The sequence below is a fragment of the Martes martes genome (genome assembly GCF_963455335.1).
Source record: "Martes martes genome assembly, chromosome: 10".
In the NCBI taxonomy this organism is placed as follows: Eukaryota; Metazoa; Chordata; class Mammalia; order Carnivora; family Mustelidae; genus Martes; species Martes martes.
Genome location: NC_137898.1, coordinates 108,899,322 through 108,921,225, shown reverse-complemented (window position 1 = coordinate 108,921,225; position 21,904 = coordinate 108,899,322). Strand labels below are relative to the sequence as shown.

General features: G+C 46.9%; 1 protein-coding gene across 2 annotated transcripts in view; it reads left to right on the top strand.

The window, feature by feature from the left end:
• The window catches only part of ZC3H12C (zinc finger CCCH-type containing 12C), a gene marked incomplete at its 5' end in the record, with an annotated part of 68,334 nt that extends 46,979 nt beyond the window's left edge, over positions 1-21,355 (top strand). For both annotated transcript variants that reach the window (XM_080816803.1, XM_080816804.1), the window contains 4 exons: positions 12,368-12,507; positions 17,121-17,355; positions 19,102-19,208; positions 19,838-21,355. In XM_080816803.1, the coding sequence (XP_080672929.1) occupies positions 12,368-12,507; positions 17,121-17,355; positions 19,102-19,208; positions 19,838-21,234 (1,879 nt within the window). In that variant the 3' untranslated portion in view covers positions 21,235-21,355. The remainder of the gene's footprint in view (positions 1-12,367; positions 12,508-17,120; positions 17,356-19,101; positions 19,209-19,837) is intronic.
• Positions 21,356-21,904: the final 549 nt, after the last annotated feature.

The window sequence follows — 21,904 nt, the reverse complement described above, 5'->3', positions numbered from 1 at the left end:
TAGTGATTCGGCAATTATGCGAGTGAGGAAATACTCAGCGCAGTAAGCCCAGTTACCGTCTGTCCCTATACAAAGCCATTAAAAGGTTGACCGTATTCCCTCGGGTGTACTTTCTACCGCTGTGACTTACAACAAAGTTTGTAGCTCTCAGTCCACGTCACGTGCTTCACTGCTGCCCTGTACCCTTCCCCTCCGGCAGCACCAGTTTGTCCTCTGTATTGATGATTCTTATCATTTGCATGTCTGTTTTGGTATGTTAGTTTTCTCTTTTAGATTCCTCGTAGGAAACCATGTGGCATTGGTCTTTGTCGGGCTTATTTCACTCGGCACGATACCCTCTAGGTCCGTCCGCGTCTTCATGAATGGCAAGATTTTACCGTGAAGTAATATTCCGTTGCATTATCTGTACCACATCTTCATCCGTGCTTTTACTGGTAGATGGTTAGGTTGCTTCCCTATTGTAAATAATGCTGCAGTAAACATAGGGGTGCATACATCTTTACAGATGCGTGTTTCCTTTTCCTTTGACTCAATACCCAGAAGTGGAATTACTGGAATGTATAGTATTTCTAATTTTGGGGGGGACATATATACTGTTTTCCATAGTGGCTGAATCAAATTATAATCCTACCAATCATGCTTGAAGGTTCTCTTTTCTCTCTGCTTCCTCACTAACATTTGTTATTTCTTTTTTTTTTTTTTTTTTTTTTTTTTTAAGATTTTATTTATTTAATTGACAGAGAGAGATCACAAGTAGGCAGAGAGGCACGCAGAGAGAAAGGAGGTAGCGGGCTCCCGGCTGAGCAGAGAGCCCGATGCGGGGCTCGATCCCAGGACCCTGGGATCATGACCTGAGCCAAAGGCAGAGGCTTTAACCCACTGAGCCACCCAGGCGCCCCACATTTGTTATTTCTTGCATTTTTTATACTAACCATTCTGACTTGCTGGAAGTGATACCTGATTGTGGTTTTGGTTTGCATTTCCCTGATGATTGGGCATGTTAGGCATCTTTTTCCTGTATCTCTTGGCCATCTATTTCTTCTTTAGAAAAATGTCTGTTTAGATCCTCTGCCAGTTTTTTTCATTGGATTGTTTGTGGGGTTTTGATTTGTGTTTTTGTTTTGCTTGTTGTGTGAGTTCCTTATATATTTTGGATAGTAACTCTTTATTAGATATATTAATTTTGCAAATATCTTCTTCCAGTTAGGCAGGTTGCCTTTTTATTTTGTTTTTGTTTCCCTAGCCTTGGAGACAGACCCAGAAAAATAGTGCGAACGTCAGTGGTCAGGAGATCACAGCCTAAGTTTTCTTCTAGTAGTTTTATGATTTCAGGACTTACAGGATTTTTTTTTTAAGATTTATTTATTTATTTGACAGAGATCACAGTAGACAGAGAGGCAGGCAGAGAGAGAGAGAAGGAAGCAGGCTCCCTGCTGAGCAGAGAGCCCTATGCGGGACTCGATCCCAGGACCCCGAGATCATGACCTGAGCCGAAGGCATCGGCTTAACCCACTGAGCCACCCAGGCGCCCAGCACTTACAGGATTTTAAGCCATGTTGAGGTTTGGGGTAAGAAAGTGACCAGTTTCCCCAGCATCATCTCTTGAAGAGGTGTCTTTTCCTCATTGTAGAGTCTTGCCTCCTTCATCACTGATTAAATGATTAAATAGAAATGTGGGCTTGTTTCCGGCCTCTCAGGTTAGTTCCGTTGATCTCCGCGCCTGTTTTGGGGGGCATTACCCTGCTGTTTCTGATTACTACAGCTTTGTAGTCTGTCTTGAAATCTGGCTTTGGGACACCTGCAGCTGTGTTCTTTCTCAGCATTGCTTTCGTTATTCGGGTCATTTGTAGTTCCATACAAACTGTAGAATTGCTTGTCCTCGCTCTGTAAAAAATACAGTGGGTGTTTTGATAGGGATTGCATTGAATCTGAAGATTGCTTTGGGTAGTATGGACATTTTAGTAACATTTATTCAATACCTTTATCCATGTGAGAGTACGGGTTTTCCACCTCTTTCATTGCATTTCTTCCAAGGTATTTTATTCTTTTTGATGCAGTTGTAGATAGGATTAGTTTAATTTCTCTTTCTGCTAGTTCATTATTAAGGTATAGAAATGCAGAATTTTATTTCCTGTGTTTCTTCCAATTTTTTTCATACCCCGGTTCTCAAAAAAGATGCTTGATTTCTATCTTAAATTTGTTGAGACATGTTTTGTGGCCCATGTGTAATCTATGCTAGAGAATGTTCCATGTGTGCTGAAAAAGGATACGCGGATTCTCCTCTTTCCGGAGGGAGTGTTCCGGCCGCGTGTCAGGGCTGAATGGTCCAGGTTCCCTCAGAGCCACCGTTCGTTGATCTTCTGTTCGGGGCATCTATTCACCGAGGCAAGCAGCCTGCCAGATCGTCCTGTTACTAGATGGCTGTCAATTAGGTGCTCCTAGATTGAGAATGTAGGTGTTCACCAGTGTTACCGCCTCTGGTTGGGTTGATTTATCATCCTTTGTTTTAAAGTCGGTCATGATATATTGTTTTGTGATCCCCGCGTTTTTCACCTCCGTGTGCACAGCGCGTGTGTCTCTGCCGTGTCGCCTCGGGTCCAGGTGCGTCTTCGGGGCTGAATGAGTTGCCCGCAGGATCATAGGCAAGTTCATCGTCAGGTCAGTTTATCCTTCCGTGGCCGGGTGCCTTCTGATTGCAGCACGGGGCCCGTCTCAGTAGTGACTGGTGGGCGTGTACTTGCTGCCACTGGCCCTTCCGGTCCTTGTGTCCGGCTTGTTTCTCTGACAGCTTCTCTGTTGCTTTCTTCTCTTGCTCTTTCCTCGGGAATGGTGACTTGCTTTAGGGTGATGCTGGACTTTCTTTTCGTGTGTATTTATTACAGGTTTTAGGTTTGTGATGATCAGGACAGCCTAAGTCTACAGCCATCTGTATGAACTCATGGTCACTTAAACTTGAACACATTCTAAAACATAACATTTTTACTCCCCCCTGCCCCCGCCCCTTTGAGCCGATTGTCTAATTTTGTAGATATAATTTAACTACTTTTGTCTTTTATCCTTTGTCCTAGCTTTGTAAGTGATTGAGCTGCTACCATTATGTTTGCTTTTACCCGTGAAGTTTATTTTTCTTCTAGTTAGGGCCTTTTCTTTTCACTTAAGGAAGTCCCTTCAGTATTTCTTGTAAGACAGGTTAAGTGGTGGTGAACTTAACTTTCGTTTGTGTGCAGAAGCTCTTTTTCCTTCCGTTGTGGAGGCCAGTGTTTCTAGGCCGCGCGCTCTTGGTTGGAGGTTGTCCCCCTTTCTCCTCTTTGCATCGTCCCTGCCCATCTCTTGCAGCCTGCAACCTTCCTGCTGAGAAAACGACCGACAGCCTTAGGGGCTCTTCCTTGAATGTAACGGTTTTCCTTTCTCTTGCTGCTCTGAATATGCTCTTTAATTTTTGCCAGTTTAACTAGTGTCTGGTGTGGACCCCCTTGGGTTCATCTTGTTTAGGGCTCGCGTTGCTTCCTGGACCTGGAGGTCTTTTCCCTTTCCCAGGTTAGGGAAGTTTTCAGCTCTTCTTTCTTGTAAGTTTTCCAGCCCATCTCATCTGCTGGGATCCCTGTAATGCAAACATTAGGACACTTGATGTCCCAGAGATGCCTTAATCTATCTTTTTTCTTTTTGCTATTTAGCTTGGTGCTTTTTATTACCCGTCTTCGAGCGCACTGATGATGCGCATTTTCTAATCCACTGTCGATCCCCTCTGGTGTGTTTTTCATTAAGTCGTTGTATTCCTCAGCTCTGACCGGTTCCTTTTTCATTCATTGACGATGTCCCCTTAGTTCACATACTCTGGAGACTCACTCAGTGAGCATCTGTGTGATCATTACTTTGAGCCCTTTATCAGGTAGACTGGTTCTCTCCAATTTTGTTTAGCTCCTTATCTGAGCTTTTGTCTTTTTCTTTCTCTTGGATATTTCTCTCTCTGAATTTTGCCGGACTATGCTTTACCGCATCTGAGTTCAGCTACATCTCCTGGTCTCGCAGGTAGTGGCCTGACGTAGAAGGTGCTCTGTGGTGCCCAGTAGCCCCGGGCACCCTCCTGTCGCGGCTGTCCTCAATTCATACGCGTGCTCTGGTGGGCACACCTGGCCCTCAGCCCGGCTGCCTGCAAAGACCACCTGTGCTACTGCTGTGGCCCGTGATTGGCAGGACTTGCCTCTGACTGAGTGGTCTGGCTGCAGCCACTGTAGGTGCGCTGGCTCGGGACGCTAACTGCCCCATCCCCGGGGAAAAAGTTACCACGAGGGGGTGCCAGTCCTGACCACGGCTATCTGCTGGCTGGGACCAGTCCTCAGGGGAATGTCAGAATTGGTCCCAGCAAGCACTGAGCCAGCTAGAATGAAGGAGGGCGAGCAGCGGCACCTTCACCTCCTGTCCGCCCTGCACACGTCCAAGATGAGTAGATCCTCACATGTGCCCCAGATACTTTTTCCAAACTGCCGCTACGCTGCTGGGTCTCGGGCTAAGAGATGCGGTGTGGTGACCTTTTAAGAGAAGAGACAGGATTTATTACATCCCTCAGCTCTCCCAGGGTGAAGTCCCACCAATTTTCAAAGCCAGACATCATGGGGCCCTGACTTCTCAGTGCAGGGTTCCAGGGTCGGGGGCGCCCTGCTTGGTCCCTCCCTTCTCAGTCACAAACTCAGCCTGTGATGCCCCTCCCACCTGTGGGTTGCTGCCCCCCCCCCCCGTGGCGGGGAGGGGAGACCTCCTCCCCGCCTACCCTCCTCCATGTGGTGATCCCCTCTCAGGTCTCAGTTCAGTCTCAGAGGGAGTGGCGGTACCTGGAGGGGTTGCCGCCGCGTGCCCCGGGGACGGGGTGCACCTGGGCTCCTCTTACTGCACCAGCTTCCTCCCTGTCCCTCCCGCGTTCTTTACAAGCTGGTAGCTTGTATGTTAATCCAAACCAAATACTCAAACCAAAGGTAATTAAAAGAGACTCCTTTGTTTTCCTTTTTCAGTACCATTGAAAGAATTGAAAAGAGGCGTCCCTCCTACTAGAAGCCTTGTTCCATCTTTATATTTCTCCCTGTTTTGGGGTACTCCTCATGTCCACCATTGGACAAGTGATCATTTTAAAGTAACCCTTCCCATCCTTTGGTTAGCCCAGTTAGTGATATATATACACAGAGAGAGAGAGATCTCTATCTAGCTAGCTGACTAGCTAGCTTAAGGGAAGTGTTATCTAGGAAATTCTCTTTCCTAGATATGGCTGATGGAATGGCTGACCCATTGTCCCCTCTTCTAAGTCCTGTTTTGAAGCCAACTACATGAAAATATGTGCTTACCTGAATTTTTCTCTGCAGAATATGCCTTTATGCCCATTAACCATCATAGCTGGTTTTCCATAGTTCTCCATTGGGAAGCATATATTGTGTTGTAAATCATGTAATTTTGAGTGCTAATGGAATTGACAAAAAAGTAGGATTCATGTACTTTTCAATTTTAGTACGGAAGTATATATGAATACATTAAAGATAGTTTTGTTAGACATGGAGACCGTGCACATACAGAGTGAAAAGTTGGGATAGCGAAAGGCTTAACCAGGAATATGTTTGTCAAGATGCTCTGTGTTTATTTGGGTTCCCCTTGGTTTCCAGTTTCTAGTTCGCAGGGAGTTGCTCCCTCCATAGAACAGTATCAGGGCTTCCGTGACCGCAGCCGACTTAGTAGCCCTTTCTGCAGCTCCGTCTGCAAATTAATTGCATCCCACTGTCTGGAAGCAGCTGTGTAACGAATTACAGACTCTGCTGGGGAAGTTGCGATGACTAATAAATCCGCAATTAGTTTCCCTTGTGGTTTATTAGTTGCCACTGATGTTCTAAAGTCTCTTTTCTTCAAACTTTGGCCCAGAGCCCGGCGGCTCCCCAGCCCACGTTAACTAGCTCAGATGCCCTGTCTCCTAGAAGTTTCAGGAACACTCCACCTGGAGCAGAGACTAGGGTAGCCTTTCACAGCAGATGAACCCTCCCTGGGAGACACGAGGGGATCTCTGATCTGCTCGGGAGCCTCCCAGGGGAAAGGCTGTCTGGACATAGCCACGACTGGAGTGTCTGGACCTGGGTGAAACATGAGAAAACAACAGAAACTGCAGAACACATTGCTCTAGGAGCCGCAGGAAACGACAGGAAAGGACTAAGGTGGGAGGGAAAAGACAGCTTCCTGAGGTTTGGTAACACTGCAGTCTTGGGTGAGCTTTTTCCCAAAATGCTGGGAAAACGTCTTGCCCAAAGCCGGTCTCTGAGGACCTGTGTACGCTTACCAGCAAGTCGCCCGTCTCTTCCTCGTGCCCGAGTCGAACAGCGAGGCTGCCACGGCCGCGAGGGGAGGCAGGGTCTCTTCTGATCTGCCCCTCGCATTGGTGTAGAAAGTGCTTCCCTGAACCCCGACGGACCCCTCCGGCAGCAGCCCTGCGGCTTCGCTCACGTCCCCTTTTGCAAGAGTTCAAGGACTGCCACCAGCGGTGCCTCGCGGAGGAGCGGCCGCAAGAGGCCGGGGCACTCCGCTGTGAGGGCTCAGCCTTGGCCCCCATCGTACCTCTGGCGTGCGGGGTCACCGCTCCAGGCAGGCAGCCAGTATCTGTCCTCGGGCGTAGGGCTGTAGAACTGAAAACATGCTGTTGAGGACCTTGGTGCGTCTTTGCAGATCTCTCCAGAGTACTGGAAAATAACTCGTAGGACAGCGCTGATCAGCTCGGAAAAGGGCGCATGGACTCTTCCAGAGCTGATGCACCCAGCAGTCCTGGCTAACGTCTCAGAGGCAAGGGGGTCCTTGCAGCCCTAAAGGCAGTCGGATTTTGCTCACACTCTGCCGAAAAGTCGGTCTGTGCAGCTCCACACACGGCTTACCGGGCCGACTCCTCTCGTTCCCCTTTCTTCCAAGTTCTCAGGGCAACAGTTTGCCAGCCACATGCTTTCATTCTAGGACGTCTCTCCAAGTTCTCAAGACTCCTTTCTCCTTCATCATTTCTGCTTCCCTGGCTGTGTTCTGCCTGTTGAATGTAGGGGATCTTGGAGGTAGAGCTCACATCACAACAGTTAAGTGAGGCTGGCGAGTCTCTCTCTTCCGCAGGGAAGTGATTATCAGACCCCAAAGCCATTGGGAAGTATCCATTCAAAAAGTCACTGTCTCTTTCTTCTCAGTCCTAGACAAAGAAGGCGAAGGGGAGTTAGGGGAGGAAGAAGCACCAGCAAGAAGGCTTGAGAACCAGGAGGAAGGAGCCTAGTGTTTCCTAATGCATTATTTACGGCTGTCACGGTTCATTCTTTTTTTCCTGGTATTCAAAGATACCAGTAATCCTTTTAAGTAGTTTTTGTTTGTTTGTTTTAGATTTTATTCATTTGGCAGCATAAGCAGGGGAGGGAGCCTGATGTGGGGCTCGATCCTAAGACCCTGGGATCATGACCTGGGCTGAAGGTAGACCCTTAATGACTGAGCCACCCAGGCCCCCCTAAGTAGGGTTTTCCTAAAAATCCCTACTCCAGATGAGCCTTTCTCTGGTCATCGCAAAGCAGGATTTTTATAAGCATGCTTATATTCCAAACATGACAGTAAAATAAGCCTTTTAAAGAAAGGTACCTGCTGGTAGACTTCTTGTATTCTTCTACCATTTTAGCCAGTGGAGAATCACATGCAAACTTTGTTTGCATTATACAAGAACTCGGAATTTGCCATGAGAGTTTAGAATTATCCCCGGGAACCCAATCCCACTGAGTCAACGACAGGTTTTATCAAACATTCAGGGTCTCTTACCTAATCAAAGGTGGGCACAGATCTTCCAGCCAATTCAGCATCGGAAGGACTCACATGAGGTATACCATCTTTATTGCCAAATTGTTGAAATAAAAAAGAAACCACGGCCCAAAGGAACATGCCAACTCATAAATATAGAATTAGCTATTTTTACTACTGAGAAAATGCATGCAGACAGAGCCCACAAGTGACTACAGAACTATAATGAATTTTCTTCTCTATTTATATGGAATTAAAACTTCAGTTCTTAAACATCATCCTACTTATTTTAGTAAATACTCAACAGACAGTTCATTTGCACCAGGAGCTACAGCGTGCTTGCTCTGACGTCCTGTTTGTATAATTCTTTGTCAGAACCTCCTACAAGTATCCTGTCCAGCACACATGGTGACGCATGTCCTTGAACACGCCTCAGGAAGAGGAGATAAGTTCAGTCTCCTAAGCTCTCCTAGTCTGTACAAGTCCCATCTCCAGTTTGGAACCACCTGTCAGTTATCTGCTTGGGCTTTCAGTATTTTGGGGGATGATTCTGGGCCTTGGTAGCAAGGCAACAGCAATCATTCCAAGGATTTCGTGGTTAGCACTCATTTCCTTGGTCTGATTGGGAGAAGGTGGGCTGGAAAAGTGTCACAGACTCAGAGACCCGCTGTGCACATCCACACTTGCCTGCCTCTCCTCGCCCCACGTGAGCTCCTAGTCTGGGTCAAGCATGACAGCCAGTTGCTAATTGCGTTAAATCTGGTTTCATACTCGTGTGGGGTGTTACTATACCTGGCTATGGATTACTCTGTTTTAGAGAAAGCACGCCATTAACTCAACAAAGCCCCGCCAAACTGTTCTCCCGGGTAGTTATACCAATTTACACTCCCACCTGTAGTGTCTGAGTTCCTCCTTTCACACATCCTTGGCAACATCTGGTGTTTGCAGACTTTATTTTTTCCAATCTGATGGGTGTGAAGTGGTGTCTCATTTTTGGTTTTAATTTGCATGTCTTCACTATTGAGCATCTTTTCATATGTTCGTTGGTCATTTGGGTTTCTTCTTCTGTGAATTCACTGTTCATATCTTTTGCCTTAAAAAAAAAAAATGGTTACCCTTCTCCATGTGTAGGAATACTTTATATAGTCTGAGCACCAGCCTCGTCTTTGGTCCTACACATTGCAAATACCTGGTCCCAATCTATGGTATTTTTGTTTATTCTTTTGTGTAAAGCTTTATGTACTCAAATCTGTCCATCTTTTCCTTGATAGCACATGGTTGTGTGTCTTCTGTAGTATTTCCCCAGCAGGGCGCCTGGGTGGCTTAGTCAGTTAAACCTCTGACTCTGGGTTCCAACTCGTCCTGCTCTCAGGTTATGGGCTCGAGCCCCATTCTGGGCTCTGTGCTCAGCACAGTCTGCTAAAGATCCTCTCTTCCTCTCCCTCTACACCTTCCTCCCCCCACCGCTTGCACATGTGCACATGCTCTAAAATGAAATGTTTAAAAAAAGTGTTTCCCCATCCTAATATGTGTGTCCTATAATTTCTTTTTAAAGCTTTACGGTATTTTTCATGTTTAAATCTTTGTTCTAATTCATTTTTGTGTATGGTAAGACATAAAAATACAGTTGTTTTCCATGTAAATAATCAGTTGCCCTAGGACCATGGTAAATGGTCCAGCTTCATTAATTTCTAATGTCACTTATACACGTGTATTACCTTCAGCTCACTCTTCTGTTACATATTTGTTTTTTTAATTTTTGCCTGTACCAGTATAACCTTGATTGGATTTCTGTATTTTTATACTACGTTTTGACAGCTAATGGGACAGTTTCTTCTCTTTGGTTTAGCTGTTCTTTGTCTTTTGTTTTCCCATTCTAATTTTATGATGAGCCTCTCATCATGTTTACATGGAAAACAACTGTATTTTTATCTCCTACCCATACACAAAAGTAAATTAGAACAAAGATTTAAACATGAAAAATACTGTAAAATCCCTTTTAAGGACTTTTACTGGAATTGCAGTGGACTTACAGATTAATCTAAGAATTGCTGGCTTCATAAATAGTCTCACCATCCATGAACATAGTATGTTATTCGAGTCCTCACTTATGCCCTTCAATACAGGTTTTCCATTTTGGTTTGCTACATAAAGCTCTTGTCTATCTCTTCCTCTTTAGATTTTAGTTTTTGTTACTTTAACAAATGGGCTTTTTTTTTTTTTTTTTTAAGATTTATGAGAGAGAGAGAGAGAGCACGCACGAGGAGGGGAGACAGAGGGAGAAAGAGAATCCTGATGCAGTCTTCCTGCTAAGCACAAACCCCAACATGGGGCTTGATCCTAGGACCCTACTTTCATCACCTGGACTGAAATCAAGAGTGCAGCTTAACTGACTGAGCCACCCAGGTGCCCCTACAAATGGGATTTTTTAGTTCAAATTTATAGTTGGTTTGCTAGAGAGCAATACAAATTTTTGAACTAGAACCTTGTATCTTCAGGGTAATAACATATTGTCCAAGAATATTGTCCATATGATACAGTTTCTTGCTGTCTATGGAAATCTGTTCTGGGGCCTAGTCCATAGCCAATTTCCTAAATCTTCCACATGTATTTGAAATGATTTCTCGTCTTGTGCAAGGCTTTGTCTATGTCCATTAGGTCAATCTTGTAATTGATCTGTATTCTTACTACATTTTCTGCTTCATCATTCAATTAATGATTTCTTTCTACTCATGGAGTCATCTTTTGCATTACTCATTTGGAGACTCAGTTCTCAATTATTAAAGCATCCTTGTGAATTCTCTTTTTACTATGATTTGATAGCTTTTTTGTCCTTCTAATGTTTTTCCATTTTAAAATATATCCATAGAGCTTTCCAAGTTTACTTTAGTGTAGCTATAAATGATAGAAAACTTGACTACAGTTTCTTAAATCGAGGGGGGTATTTTTTTCTCAAAGAACAAGGTCAGAGGTAGGCATGGGCCCAACCGCCCAGAAACCAGGGCTCTTTGTCTGTGTATCACCCACAGCGTGTCACCCCTCATCTCTTGTGGGCTTTCTCCCTGTGAGGTACTGTTGGATGGGGGAGGGTTAGGGGGCAAGGAGAGGGCAGTAACAGCCTTCACCGTCAGCATCACATGGGATAATACCTGTTTCAGCCTCCAGAGAATCTCTGTCCCATGATTGTAAACGATTTGCTATTGCCACACATTTTGTGAACACTCTTTGCAGAAACAGAAGATCTGATCTTGTGAGTCAGATGTGACCGTTTCCCTTCCCAAGTGAAGTCACGGGGAGAGAGTGCTGACACAGTCCTCTCTTTAGAGCCAGAAGCAGGTAAATGCTCAAGCCTCAGGAAACCACATGTCATTAAGGACGAGCAAGGCACAATACACTTAGATTTCAGAGCATTAATACAAAATAAAAATATGGTCCGTTTCAGGGAATGTTTGTAGTTAGGAATAATAAATTTATTCTCTCAAGAGCTGATACCAGTCTTTTCTAGAGTTTTTCAGAAGGCCGGTTTCGGTATTTGCTATGAAACTCTGCATCACTGTGTGTCTTCCGCTGGGGCATTGGCAGGGCATCCAGTAGCCCGACTTGCCCTTCCCTGGTTCCTCCCTCTGAAACTTCCCCAGCATCTGAGTCCACCTGTCCCTTGCCCTGGACCATCCTATGGAACACAACCATCTAGTGGTTTGCATTTGGAGGCCTCAGGATGTAAAAAGCAAGTTGGTCTATCTCTGTTTTGTTTAAAATGATTATTTAGATGGTTCTAGTACTTCCCAGGGGTCTAATAGAATGTGTCAATACACCTAATATTTGATTTGTGCTAAAAATTAACGGAGCATTTACTTACCTTCCTCAGCCCTCCTTGGCCCAGAGAAGTGAAGATCTGTCTCCATTATGGAACTCCAGCTGAAAAAAAATATAAAAACAGTTGTTACATTCAGAGGAGGAGATTATTTCTTTTAAAACCATTAGAATCGGTGTTAATTTTGTAATTATTAGGTTCAAGTGCACAGGCAGAGCCTGGTGCTAGATAATTGAGTGACTGCACTTTCATCTGAGCATTTTCTTATAGGCACTAAGACTGCGTAATCCAATTTTGAATGCCCTTTTGTCATCATTAATCCTCGTCCGACACGATACTGTTAAAACCAGGTGTCTTTTCATTAAAGGACATGGGAAGCATTTCTTACAGGCAATTTAAGCATTGTGGACATAATTTTCCATTCACAGGGTTTTTTCCTAGGTGACTTCTTTTCACATCTGACAGAAGTTCTGGCTGTGGTAGAGATCCCTTCCTTTTCTCCCCATCCTGATTAAACAGAGCTTCTATCTTCATACCAAGTTAGCCTTTACAACTTGATATTCAAAAACTCACTTTATTCTCCCCACAATGATGATCCCAGTTTTCCTCACAGATTCTCACCTTTCCAGGATCTCTGTGTTTCTCTGAGCTGTACAATTCCATCTTAAATTTGAAGTCCATTACTTTTGCAATTAAGTGGCTATTTCTGCTTACAGATTTGAATTGAATTGAATTTAGATTTTGTGGTGTCTTACGTGTTCTAAAATCACCTTTCAGCCATGGAAACAAAGAAGTATTTTCCTGCCGGGGAATCAAGTTGGCAGTGGACTGGTTTTTGGAAAGAGGCCACAAAGATGTTACAGTCTTCGTTCCGGCTTGGAGAAAAGAGCAGTCCCGACCTGATGCTCTCATCACAGGTAAGCCCTGTGAGCGGTCTGGTCGCAGCTTCGGACCTTCCCCGGGCGGGTCATCGGACACGGTCAAGTGTTGCGCTGACGAAGATGTCCCTCTGTTTACTTGGTCTGTTTGGCCGCCCCGCTCCCCGCAGTGAGACCTCGGTGTTGCTGGTCTTTACAAACTCACTGCTGGTAAGAAAGCAGTGATATCCTTGCTCCGTAAACCAGTGGTTTGGCGTTTTTAGTTTTCCTTTTGTGATTTGGAAGCTTTTTACTTCAGATTTTGTAAAATGGTGACTTTGGGACATGCCTAGGAGTCACGAGACCTTGATTAAAATTCTGAGCCACATTTGGACCTCTGCTTCTCATCTGCAGTATAACATCAGTAACATAGTTCAAAACACACTGGCAGGCCCCTGGGGGTCTGCTCTCTGGGGTCAAGTAGAAGGAAGGGACTCCATCTCAATAAAGTGTCTCTATTTTACGTTATTTTGTCATTTTTAAATGTATGCATTTTATTTTTTTTTAATGTATGCATTTTAGGCAGAAACTGCTCATGATTATTGCTGAACATTTTGATGAAGTCAACCATTCCCTCCCCCTCTGTCCACCTCCAACATTAACAGAAACTGAGGAACCTGCATGAGGAAAACTATACTTTTCAAATCAAAAACAGCACAGACCACATACCTGAAGGGAAGATTAATCATTAAGTCATTACTCGAGCTGGCGTAAGGACATGCTCGAGTCAGAACTGTGCAATCAGACTCTAGTCCGTGTTAACTGTCAAGGGAGGAAGGTGCCAGAATTCACCAAGACCCTGGGTAACGCTCAGAAAAAAAAAACAGACACATTTAGATCCTCATCTTCATGTAACGGTACATTCCGCATGGTTGAAGAATTGTCAAAAACAGTAGTCTTTGCATAGCTGGGGAAAACTTTCCTAAAGTTTATATTTTTGGAAGAAATGACAAAGGAAAAGATAAATCTTATTGCATGAAAATTTATACTTCTGCGTTTTGGGAAGTTTTCTTTAAAATGAGAACTTATTTGCCTAAGGGAGAAAAGAAACAAAGAATCCACATCCTTAACATCTAAAGAGCTCATAGACACTGGGAAATCAGACTCAGGGCTCTCCCTGGTATATAAATGGTAACATGGTAGGAACAGGCAACACAGAATGCAGGACCCAATGAGAGAAGCAATTCACGAAATGACAAGCTAAACAACTCTTACTTTTCACGCACCAAATTAGCAGAGATTGGAAAACTGGTAAGCCTCCGGGAGCTCCTCCTTCACTGCTGTGGAAACAGGTTTTTACAACCTATCTAAAAAAAAGTTGAGTCTTAAAATATTAATATTCTTAGATCTACTAGTTCCCCTTCTAGGCATAATTCCTCAGAAAATAAGCAGAGTTACAGGCAAAGATTTAGGACCATAAAGACAATGAGTGCATTATTACTTGAAATAGAAAAAAAAATAGAAATGAACCATACATTCACTATGATGGTTTCAGTATTCAGATTATGGATTAGAATATTTAGGCAGAATTTCTAATGATCTGAAGAAGTGCTCTTTTCCATAAAAGTTTTATTGTGTTGCACGTACATATGTACACATGTACACACATGCATATTTAAGCAGAGGCAAAAACAGAATACACAGAATGACTAGAAGGAAATATGCCAAGGTAGTCACAGTAATTGACTCTGTCATGACTTTATGAGGTTTTATTTTTCCCTCCTTCTGAGTGTTTCCCCTTACTTTCCTAATTTTGCTCAAGGAACTTAAAGTCAGGGGGAAAAATAAATTGAAAAGGAGAAAATAGGGGCGCCTGGGTGGCTCAGTGGGTTAAGCCGCTGCCTTTGGCTCGGGTCATGATCTCAGGGCCCTGGGATCAAGTCCCGCATCGGGCTCTCTGCTCAGCGGGGAGCCTGCTTCCCTCCCTCTCTCTGCCTGCCTCCCTGTCTACTTGGGATCTCTCTCTGTCAAATAAATAAATAAAAATCTTTATTTAAAAAAAGGAGAAAATGTTTGAACATGTAAATGACTGGAAAGAAGGCAAAATGATCACGGGCATGGCAGGTGTGTCTCAGTTTAATTTTTAACATAGCCGTGCGCCAGGGCTCTGGACCACACCACTCGACCTAACCCTTGAACAACAGAGAAATGGGCTTTTTACCGTACAGTACTGTAAACATATTTTTGCTTACGATTTTCTTTGTAACATTCTCTCTCTAGCTGACTTTAAGATGTAAAGATATAAAATACACATAACATAGAAGATGGGGCTTCTACACGGTGGTTAGGTTCTGGGGGGGTCCGAAAGCAAGGGGGTCAGCACCCTAACCCCTGCCTTGTTTAAGGGCTGCTCAAAGGTCCAGAGGGGTTTTCTCCCCCAGGGTAACACTTCCAACTAAAACCTTCAACCAGCTAAAACCTGGTAAATAGAGTAGTCCATTATTTTTCACTGTACAAAAAAGGAAACTTGACCATATTTTCAGGCTCTCCCATGGAGATTCCGCAGAGCGCTTTTTTCCAGCAAGAGCACACCTATCTTACAAGCACAGAGCTCCGGGTCAGGCGCTGTGCTGGGAAGGAGATTCAGTTCCACTTAGTAGCCATACTGGACCTGTATCTATTTCAATTAGGATTACTGACCCTGACTGGTGTCCTTTTTACCTCATTAGCTATCCTAGAAAAAGCAAATTAAGCAAGGTGATGTTGACCATTTTTCTCTGATTGCTTCGTGGCCTGTCATGTATGAGCGAACACTCCCACAAATAAAGCACTTGGCTGCTTCCTGAACGCGGTGGCTAACCCGGAGGACCGCAGAAGCGCCGTCTCTAAGCGCCCCACGCGTTCGTTCTCCAGCCATGACCAGCTCCTGCTCCGCTCCTGGGCAGAGCGCTAGTGGAAACAAACATTGTGAGGGCAGGTACCGCGTGTCACTGATCAGGGCAACACACAAAAATACTTATGACAAATCCTGTAGCGGAGACGGCGCTTTGGGGTGTGTCCTGGTCTTCTGTAATGAAGAGATCAACAATTCCACCTGTTAAAGTGCAGCTGAACAGTGTTGAGAGCGTGGTAGACACCGTGCTCAGTGCTTGTCCCTGTGACAGCTCCCTGCCTTCCAGCTTCCTGACTGTGTCAGAGGCTCAACGTGGTAGGACTGCCAGATAGGTAAATCTCAGGTTCTGGCATTTTCTCTGTGATTTGCTGCTTCTGACACCCCCACGTCCTCCAGTTCTACTCTGCTGCTTTTCTAAACCGAAGTTCTGGCCTTGATGAAATCATGTCAGGAATATCATGAAATCTCCGTGCCAGCGTGGGAGCTGGCTGACCCCTCCTCCCGCCTCTGTTCCCTCCCCGGGACCCCGGCTCACCCCCGCCACCCTGCGGGGTGATTACCACCCTTGCTTACCTAGTCTGCATGCCTGTCTGGTGACAGACACCTTCCTGAGAAGAGCCCATTCTTAATGTGGGTGGCCGTTGATATGTGACCCACCGTAGCACAGGCTCGCCACATCTGGTCCCTGAAGACAGAGGTTTTTTAAAAGTTAGCAATTCCAGTTAATTCCAGTTAACAAGCATGGAGAAGTAGCCTTTAAAAAAAAAAAAATCATGGGGCGCCTGGGTGGCTCAGTGGGTGAAGCCTCTGCCTTTGGCTGATCTCAGGGTTCTGGGATCGAGCCCCGCATCGGGCTCTCTGCTCAGCGGGGAGCCTGCTTGCTCCTCCCTCTGCCTGCCTCTCTGCCTACCTGTGATCTCTGTCAAATAAATAAATAAAACCTTTAAAAAAAAAAAAATCATGACCTCATGATTCTGGGCCAGAATGTACGACGATAGAAAGAGGAGGTAGAAGAGCCAAAGCAGGAAGAAGGCGAGGTGGAGAGAGCATTTTTATCATTAATCAAAGTAGAAACCCCAGCCCCTTGGGGGGGGGAAAAAAGCCACTAAGTAAGTCGGAGTTCTTCCCGGGTGCTGAGAGCATTGCCCACAGAAGACCGCAGGCGCATCCCTCTAGCTCTCCTCACTCCGCCGGGGCCGCCTTCCCCGCTCACCACTGCTAAGCTCTTCCCGCAGCCCAGCCTCGCGGAGGGCGCGGCACTTGTCGCCACGTGTATCCCGGGAAAGGACACCAAACAGGCACCGGTCACGTCTGTAACAGCAGTTGTGACTTCCCTGCCTCCGTGACCCTTCCGCAACCTCAGACTCTGCCCCTGCCACCTCAGCGACTTCTGCTCCTGCTTCTCGAACTCTCCCCTGTCCCCTCCCCTCGTCAGAAAACAGGACAGAATAAACGGGGTTTGGCGGGGGGAGGGGAGTGCACCCCTGAGCCCCACACGCCTGTGTTGTCAGAACGGCTGGAAAACATCACTGAGCAAGCTGATGTTTCTTCTGTTAAAGTTTGAAACCGTGTTTGGTCACCTTGGGGGCTATTTTTAAAGGCTTTATTACCGCAGTCCTCAAGGAAAAATACTGGCAGTGACAAGTGTGCTGTAGATCATATCCCTGGCGAAATGACGGCATCAACCCAGTCCCTCTCATAAAAGCCACGTTGTACACGCGTCGCCCCCCGTGTCAGGAGTGTACTTACTCCTGACAGTCGGCCCCGCTTGTCCTTGCAGATCAAGAAATCCTGCGGAAATTAGAGAAGGAGAAAATCCTGGTGTTCACGCCGTCCCGACGCGTGCAGGGCAGACGCGTGGTGTGCTACGATGACCGGTTCATCGTGAAGCTGGCTTTTGAGTCGGACGGGATCATCGTGTCCAATGACAACTACAGGGACCTGGCCAACGAGAAACCCGAGTGGAAGAAGTTCATAGATGAGCGACTGTTGATGTACTCCTTCGTCAACGACAAGTAAGTGAACCCGCTCACGGACCCCCGGGGGGCCTGCCGCCCTGCACGCGGAGCCATCCGGGCCCGCTGCGGTGGGAGCGCTCGCCCCGCCGGCCACGGACCAGACCCAAGACACGTCTCTCCCCGTGGCTGACTTGCCCTCTGCCCCTCCGTGGGAGGCAGGAAGCCGTGTAGGAGGGACAGGGCCCGAGCGGCAGGGCGCGCACACGGCCCGTCTGTCAGAACGGAGAGGGATGATTCTGGAACAGATCAACCCCCAAGACACTGCCTTTCCAAATCTACCCAGAGCCTTAAATCTATTTTTAAATTATGTGATTTTTTAAATCCTATGCCAGTGGTAACACTCCAGTCACCATTAAGTTGGTAAATGGGCAAAGGACAATAAAAAGTCTCCTGAGATAAGTGTATTCACAAATGAGGGGGGCAGGTTCACCTGTTGGTAATCAAAAATGCAAACTAAATCTACAAAGAACCTCTCTTTCACCCATTTAATTCACAGAAATATTTTTGCATGTGCTTTGTGCTGTTAAAGATGGAATGAAACTGCTCACACAGTTTGCCATGGGTCAGCCGAAGCCTTGGAAATGTGCGTACCCTCTCAGGCCCATCACCTCCTTTCTGGGAGTATATCTGAGGGGAAAAGACCAGATAGGTTCATTTCTGTATTTTTTTATAATTGCAACAATTCAGAGGCAGCTAAAGGTACAGCAGAGGAGTTGGTTAAGCCACTCTGCACCTAGTAGGATATTCTCCGGCTCTTCGATTAGGAGCATGAAGGCTCTTGAGGAACATGGACATTTATGTGTTAAAAAGACAAAACACAGAATTATATTTGTGTTTGGGAAATGTGTATGCATACAGAAACGACTAAAATGCAACACATAAATGAAAAATAATTGTATTCAGGTCACAGGATTGAGCGACTCTTCTGTTCTAATAACGCTGCCATGCTGATGCTCCCATAAGAGCTGGTCTAACGTTCACACTTTCTGGGTAACTGCTTGGCCCATTTCAGGTTCTACCACTGACCTCACAAGTAGCACAACTCTTCAGCTGTAACTTCTTCCTGTCGTGCTGTGCAGGTCGGGAACGCCTGCGTCCCGGAGATTTTGTCCATCTCTGCCGAGGCACAGACATGCAGTCTCAGCTGTGCCGTGTGAGCTCAGATCAAAGTCCGCTAATTAGAAAAGTGTATTAACCTGCAGAAATTAATACCTGAAGGACCCACTGTCCGGAAGTCAGGCGAGGGGGTATGCACGGCCTCGGGCCTGGCCCGGGGCTGGGCCAGTGTCCGTCCTCCTGTCCCCTGCTCCTTGCTCACCCAGCCTCTGTACTGGACAGGATCGAGGCTCACAACGCCCTCCTCAAATGGCCTGGTGCTGTTTTCTGAATCCCGAGGCTGGCAGGAAGAAAGCATTCATGAGAACATGCAAGGCTCAAAACTTACTTGAGTCGGGCGCCTGGGTGGCTCAGTGGGTTAAAGCCTCTGCCTTCGGCTCAGGTCATGATCTCGGGGTTCTGGGATCGAGCCCCGCATCAGGCTCTCTGCTCAGCAGGGAGCCTGCTTCCCCCTCTCTCTCTCTGCCTGCCTCTCTGCCTACTGGTGATCTCTGTCAAGTAAATAAATAAAATCTTTAAAAAAAAAATGTTTTAAAGTCCTTAGAGTGAATCAATCTCTACCTTCTGTCTTCAGAATTAAATTATCAACCTTCTACTCAGGGATCACTTTTCTTCTATCCCTGACAGATTCATGCCCCCTGATGACCCTCTTGGCAGACACGGCCCCAGCCTGGATAATTTTCTGAGGAAGAAACCTATCGTTCCTGAACACAAAAAGCAGCCTTGTCCATACGGTAACTTTCCTTAGAACTATTTAATGGACGCCTTCAGAGCACAGTCTGTTGTTAAACTTTTGTTACTAAAAATAAACGTGTTATGTTTTGGATGGCATAGTATGTGGTTCTTTGGATTGTGATTAAATATAAGAAAACATCTTAGCCCTGAAAGAAAGTTATTATTTTTACCTAGTCGAGTGCAATGCAGATGCATTTCCCAAAGTTAAAACGTGGTTCCAAAAACTCCACTAGTCCAGGCAGGTCAAAACGTGGCGTTCTGACCTCGAGCCGCACCTCGGACGGGCAGGGGCGAGCGCGTTGCCGCGGTGTGCGTGGCTCTCCAGAACAGAAGGTCCCAGTTTCGCGGCCAGACGGGAAGAGGATGGGCAGGGAGGAGGTGAGCACGCAGGGCATTAACCCAACCCTCGGGGGGTGACTCAGTCACATGGCCAGTGGGTCGGTCGCTCCAGAGAGGACCGAAGCGGGGACGACGGAGAGGGGGCAGGTCCCCCGAGGAAGGGACGGAGGAGCAACTTAGCGTCCCTTCCATTTCCGCCTTTGTCTCCCGAGGTACAGCCGTCGTGCCAGACTGAGCTGCCGGGGCCTGGCGGGCCGCTCCTTCGCCTAATCGATGTCTCTCTCCGCAGGGAAGAAGTGCACCTACGGCCACAAGTGCAAATACTACCATCCCGAGCGGGGCAGCCAGCCGCAGCGGTCGGTGGCTGACGAGCTTCGGGCCATGTCTCGAAACACGGCGGCCAAAACGGCCAACGAGGGCGGGCTGGTGAAGAGCAACAGCGTGCCCTGCAGCACGAAAGCGGACAGCACTTCCGACGTCAAACGAGGTGCTCCAAAGAGGCAGTCGGACCCCAGCATAAGGACCCAAGTCTACCAAGACCTCGAGGAAAAGCTTCCCACCAAAAACAAATTGGAAACCAGGTCTGTACCTTCTTTAGTCAGTATCCCGGCTACTTCCACCGCAAAACCCCAAAGCGCTCCGTCTCTAAGCAATGGCCTTCCGTCTGGAGTCCACTTCCCACCTCAGGATCAAAGACCGCAGGGACAATATCCTCCGCTGATGATGGCAACCAAAAATCATGGAACGCCAATGCCTTACGAACAGTATCCCAAGTGCGACTCGCCCGTCGACATCGGATACTATTCCATGTTGAACGCGTACTCCAACCTGAGCATCTCAGGCCCACGCAGTCCCGAAAGGCGTTTCTCCCTGGACACAGATTACAGGATCAGCTCCGTCGCCTCCGACTGCAGTAGCGAAGGGAGCATGAGCTGTGGGAGCAGTGACTCCTACGTGGGGTACAACGACCGGTCCTACGTCAGCTCCCCCGACCCTCAGCTGGAAGAGAGTCTCAAGTGTCAACACGTGCACCCGCACAGCCGCCTTAACTCCCAGCCCTTCCTGCAGACTTTCCACGACCCCCTAGCTAGAGTGCAAAGTTACAGTCACGAAGAACCAAAGTACCATCACAAGCCTCCTCTGCCCCACCTGGCCGTGCACCTGCAGCACCCCGCCGCGGGCGCGCGCTCCAGCTGCCCCGGCGACTACCCCTCCCCGCCCGGCTCCGCGCACTCCAAGGCGCCGCACCTGGGCCGCTCGCTGGTGGCCACGCGGCTGGACAGCATCTCGGACTCGCGGCTGTACGACAGCTCTCCTTCCCGACCGAGGAAGCCTTACTCCCACCAGGACGGGCTGGCGAGCTGGGAGCGGCAGAGCTACGGCCTGGACGCCTACGGCTACCGGCAGACCTACTCCCTGCCCGACAACCCCACGCAGCCGGGCTACGAGCAGTTCCCCTTCCAGAGCCTCCCCGAGCCGCCGGAGCCCGCGTGGCGCGTCCCCTACTGCGCGGTGCCGCCGGACCCCCCGCGGTACCAGGACAACCGGGAGAAGATCTACATCAACCTGTGCAACATCTTCCCCCCGGACCTCGTGCGGACGGTCATGAAGCGGAACCCGCACGTGACAGACGCCCAGCAGCTGGCCGCCGCCATCCTCGTGGAGAAGTCGCAGCTGGGCTACTGAGAGACGATGCATCTTCGTGGTGTTTAGTAGTTTTTTGTTCAGCTCAAATGCTGAGGGAGGTTTGCTACAATAGCACACGTGATCTCCTTGGCGCAAGGAGGTTATATAGTATCCATTTATGTGAACTACTGTATCATGGAATCTGGACGTAGAGCCCCCCAGAGCGGAAGTAGCACGGGATCGCTTTACATCCAAACTTTTTTTTAAAACCTTTCCTTTTTAAAAGCTCTCTCCTCGGCTGGAAGTTGTTCCAGTTTGATTTATTAGATGTCTCTGTGATCTTTGATATTAATCTTTGGTGCATCAGGGGTTTATATGCAGCACTTTTTATCCTTGTTTCGTGTTTTATTACCTTGGTGTTTGTCTATCAATTGCAAGCGATTACAATACTTTCCGAATGTCGGACCTTTGACTAGACCCTAGCCAACTATTTTTGCAAGCCAAGCTTAATTGGAATCTTTTACAGCTTTTTAAGTTATTTTTATTTGGGGAAGGTGGGCTTCTTTGTGCTATAATCATTATTTATAGAAACAAAGATATACTACAGCACTGACTTTATATTTTAAACAAAATGTAAGTTACCAGTTTATATGGATATGGGTAACAGTCTATATTAGAATGATTTACAGTACGGCACTTTTCATTGTTTTGCTTTTGTTTGGATTTTTTT